Source organism: Montipora foliosa, chromosome 14 (assembly GCF_036669935.1).
Source record: "Montipora foliosa isolate CH-2021 chromosome 14, ASM3666993v2, whole genome shotgun sequence".
In the NCBI taxonomy this organism is placed as follows: Eukaryota; Metazoa; Cnidaria; class Anthozoa; order Scleractinia; family Acroporidae; genus Montipora; species Montipora foliosa.
In genome coordinates this window covers 11,758,531-11,763,530 of record NC_090882.1, presented here as the reverse complement: position 1 = coordinate 11,763,530, position 5,000 = coordinate 11,758,531, and the positions used below count along the sequence as shown (strand labels likewise).

The 5,000-nt window shown below is 37.0% G+C and overlaps 1 protein-coding gene across 2 annotated transcripts in view; it reads left to right on the top strand.

Moving 5' to 3' along the window:
* Nucleotides 1–5,000, top strand: part of LOC137985254 (uncharacterized) — a 26,161-nt gene that overhangs the window by 12,988 nt on the left and 8,173 nt on the right. For both annotated transcript variants that reach the window (XM_068832822.1, XM_068832823.1), the window contains 3 exons: nt 702–834; nt 1,785–1,858; nt 2,975–3,087. In XM_068832822.1, coding sequence (XP_068688923.1) covers nt 702–834; nt 1,785–1,858; nt 2,975–3,087 — 320 coding nt within the window. The remainder of the gene's footprint in view (nt 1–701; nt 835–1,784; nt 1,859–2,974; nt 3,088–5,000) is intronic.

Sequence of the window (5,000 nt, the reverse complement as noted above, 5' to 3'; positions counted from 1 at the left end):
AATTTGCCTTTTTTCCAATGTTTGCCCCTCCAGCATAACACATGGCTCATTTGCATGACAGTTTGAAAACCAACATGGTGGCTATAATGAATAAGGCCTATTAGGAGGAAATATGACTCTGGCTTGTTCCATGATCAGCAATTTAGGTTACAACACCTTGGTTTTTTTTCGTTTCACAAATCAAAGAACAAAACAAGGAGGCAATATTGTATGGTATGTAAATGTAAAATGTAAATGCTCTGTTTGTAGTGGAAGTGCACTTAGCTATCAAGCTAGTTCACAGGCACCCCACTTTTAATACTTTGAAAGAAATTATGATTAAGAACCCCAACTGACAGGAGGCAACCAGTTGGCTATTAACAACAGCTAGATTCACTCAAAAACTGTCCCCATTAACCCTTTCACTCCCAAGAGTGATACTTGTAGATTTTACTCTGTCTAATGCCAGACGATTTTACTCGTCAATTGGGAACCCCACAGGAGTGAAAGGGTTAACAAAGCGTGGTAGAGTTGAATCTGGAACAACTTGAAACAAATCCAAACCAGAGGTTAGAAGGGATTTGAACCTGGGGTAACTGCATGCAAACCCGATGCCCTAACCACTAGACCACGCTGTCTCCCATGCCAGCATGGCTTTTGAACCTGGTTAGTGGGAGGTATGCATCGAGTTTACAACATTTCCTTTACTGTTTCTTATGCAGGGTTCTATGGAAGACTTATTAAGACATAAAGGACCTTTACCCGAAACTTTAGTCAAGAAATTCACTATACAAACCCTTACTGCAGTTGACTTTCTTCACAACAAAGAAGGAGTCATTCACAGGGACATTAAAGGTTAGATTATTTTTGCTTACATCTGGCTTTCAAACTGATCTTAAAATTCCATAGTTAATATTGTGCACAATGGCCCACAAAATAGCAGTCAGAATGCCAAAATCATCAGTTTGCCATTTCTCAATAGGAAAACCCAAGAACATTTTTGTTATGTTGATATTGTTATGAGGATCAGAATTACTTTTAGTTTATTTATCATGCAATTCCAGACATTTCTAGAATTATCTAACAATCTGTAATATTCCAGAAATTTATTTGGTGTGACTCAGCAGTTTCCACAAATAGTACATCTTGTCATATACTATAATAGCAACAGAACATTCAACATGCTTAAAGTAAAAGTATAAAAGTAGGCTTGTAAGTAATAGAAAAAACTCTTTTGCCCGAGGGCTTACCCTTGTGGCTGGCTGTGATTGAATTTGGATGTGATACTGTGATGAAGCTATAATCAACTGCAATAACTATGGTGGAGCGATAACCTTTGACCTTGCTATATCCGGAGAGAAGAAAGAGACAATGGCCGGAAAGGAAAGAAAATAAAGAGTCTAGAGTTCATTATGGAGTCGTCGGTAAGAGTTTGTCTACACAGAAAATCCAGTGAGTGGAAAGAATCCAGTGAATCAAGAAAGTAAAGCATTGTTGTCTACAGTCAGTGGAACTTGGAGTTTGAAGTTAATCAAGATCAATATGTGAATGGCCATGAAAGACAGTAAGCGTGCTTTACGAACTGCTTAACTTAAAATGTAACAGTGTAAAAATAATTAAATAATACTTTGAAAAGGTAACTGCTTGTTGTCACACTTTGGTTGCATGCCTTTTATCGTACTCGGAAGCTCTTTTTAATGATGCCTTGTTCGCAGACATCTCATGATTATTCCGGCACGTAACAATATAATCTTTGTGGTATTTGCATGCTGTCCTACCCTTCTTATTAATGTTGGTCTTTTTAGGAGGAAATCTTCTTTTGGACAAGCCCCAAGTGAACATAAAACTAGCAGACTTTGGAATCAGCAAACAAATGGATGTAAGAGCATAGTAAATAAAATTTCCATTGCTGGTAATGTTTTGCATAAGTTCTTGTTTTCTTTTACATTCATGATTGCATCACAAGTTAGAGGTGGGTGCAGGGTAAACCACTAATTTGGATCAGCACTCCAACATGGTGTATTTTTTACAACAACCACTGCACTTAGCCCATTGACTCCTGGGAGTGAGACTTACTAGATTTTACTCTGTCTAATGTCACACGATTTTATTCATCAGTGGGGGGAGGGAAGGGGGGGGGGGGGGTGCACGAGTCAATGGGTTAACAATCTCTACATGCATTCAAAGACACTACAGTATGTCCCCATTAATGTACTCTAGGCCCATACTGCCTTTAACAGAGAGAAACCACTAACATGATGAAAACCTAGTACTTTAAGAGCAGGGCATCCTGGGCAGACTATCTTTGGTTTGAATTTTCTCTTGTCAAAGATCATTAGCCAGTCTAGATTTGCTATTAACGTTAAGTCTGCTATAAGCCTACAAGGCCCATCAGGCTGGCACTTATCTCCGGTTTCGGTAGCATGAAGTGACTAGGAGTATTTTCTACTCCCCCTGGATGGGATGCCAGTCCATCACACTGTTACCCCCAGCATTAAATTTGCCAGTACCCATTTATACACCTGGGTGGAGAGAGGCACTGTGAGAGTAAAGTGTCTTGCCCAAGAACACAACACAATGTCCCCGGCCAGGACCCGAACCCGGACCACTCGATCCGGAGTCGAGCACAATAACCATGAGGCCACCGCGCCTCCCAGATTTGCTATTAAATACAGTAAATCTTTCACATGCAACAAATCTCACAATGAACAAGCAGCAACACCCTTGTAAAAGCTGAAGTGAATTTGCGATGATCTACAGTAACTAAACCAAATCATTTTAAATCTATATACCGGTAAAACCTTTCACTAGATGCTTATCTGTGTGCTTTATCATGTTTTAGTTTTTTGCCAAATCTCATTCCCAGGGTCTTTCTCCTCTGCAGGGAATAGAGACTATGGGAACGAGGTTGGTTTTTCACATGTGGCCTTAGATTCCCTTGCAGATTATCCACTTGACTTCTCTGATTTTCTCTAATAATGTTTAAATTCAACAGAAACTGAAAACAGCCACAGGAGGACTGGTTTCTAAAGACTTTGTTGCTTCATTCTACTGGACAAGTCCAGAATTACTTAGTGGTGAACCATTTGGAAGAAAAACAGACATATGGTATCTGACAAACAGACAGGCAGATATGCATTCAGTCAGTCAATCAACCAATCAGTGTCTGTCAGTGAAGGATTCAGGGAGTCAGTGTGAGTGAACCAGTCAGTCATAAAGTCAGCGAGTTGCTTAGTGAGTTGGCTAGTCAGTCATTTCTTGGTGGAAAACTAATAACCATTAAGTGTTCTCTTAACATCTGGCAATTAGTGTCAATTACAATCAATCAAGCAATCAATCAATGAATTAATCAATTTTTATTTAACTCGCACAGAAAATTATGAAAACAAAAGTTAGGATTTATACAGTAGTGTTAAAACAAAATTGTCGGTACAATACGTGTTGAAGAATAGAAAAGAATCACAATAATTTACATCTCCTATGTACCGGTAATAATAAAAAGGGGAAAAAGTATTAAGGAGAAGAAAGAACAATAAGTTACTAAATATTTGTTATGTGTGTAGAATTTGGGACACCTAAATAGTTGGTAAAATAATCAAGTAGTTGCCCGCAAATTAACTCTAATATGAGCAAAAGGAATATAAATAGCTATAACAAATTTTATTTAAAAAGTATTGCTTCTTATACCGACTACTAGCTTTAAATTTAAAAGAATTATATCAAACATACTAACATAAATTACCCAAGAATCAATAACACTCTTATAACCGTCAATCATAGACTTCTTTACGTTTTGATGATATGTAAAAAAGGGAGTGATTTGCTTAACATGACTTGGCAATGAATTTCAGAGTTTAGTACCAGTATAATGAAGGGAATGAATACCATATTGAGTAGTTTGAACTTGGTATAAAAAAGGTCTTGATTAGGAGATTGACGAGTATAATATGAATGGACGGAAGATATTGGCTTAAAATAATCAGTAAAACAAGGAGAATTTATTTTATTAAAACACTGATAAACAAAAGAAAGTCATCAGCAAACAGGTGAAAAATAAGCAACTGCAAGGTGTTAGGTAGGTCGTCAATCAATAACAAAAATAACAAAGGTCCAAGAACAGATCCTTGAGGGACCCCACAAGTGACAGATAGGGAATCAGAGTCATGACCATTGACACACAAAATTGTTCTCTGTTAGATAAATATGATTGAAACCAATCATAGGCTTTACCTCTTATTCCATAATCATACAATGTCAATAAAAGAATGGAATGATTAACTTTATCAAAGGCCTTTTGCTAAATCAATAAATATACCACGGCCAAACTCGTTGTTGTCTATAGAGTGACGAATAGATTCAGTGATACTGACTAGTGCATGATTAGTTGAGCATTTCTTTCTAAAGCCAAACTGAAGTGAGTAGAGAATGTTATGGCATTCAAGATAATCATAGAGTTGCTTACACATAGCTTTTTCAAAGATTTTGATAAAAGAAGATAGGACTAATATAGGCCTATAACTATCTTTGTCTTGTCTAGAGCCTTTCTAAAAAAAAAAGAATCATTAATAAAATTAGAGATGAGAGACGTGGAGCAATATGAGCCTTAAGAATTTTTAGTAAGGGAGCTGGGACACTGTAGAGACCAATGGATTTGTTACTGTCCATTTGAGATATATTAGACTCAGTTTCAGCTGAGGTAACAGGGGAGAGGAACATTGATTCAGGGAAATTACCCTTTAGAAAAGAGTTAGGACAACAGTTTCAATGTGGAATATCTTTATCAGTGTTTTTTCCCACATTGACAAAAAATATATTAAAGATGTTGGCAATAGCGGAAGGATTGTCAACAGATTTTCCATTTTCTAACAGAATTGGAATATAGTCAGCTTTAATTTTACTAATGTTTATGATGGATCTAATTCCATACCTTAGACTAGCATTAGACTTGCTACAACCCGGATCAAAGACTTCGGGACACTCGTCAAATTTTGGGCGAAAAGTAGAGAATTTACTGTACATGC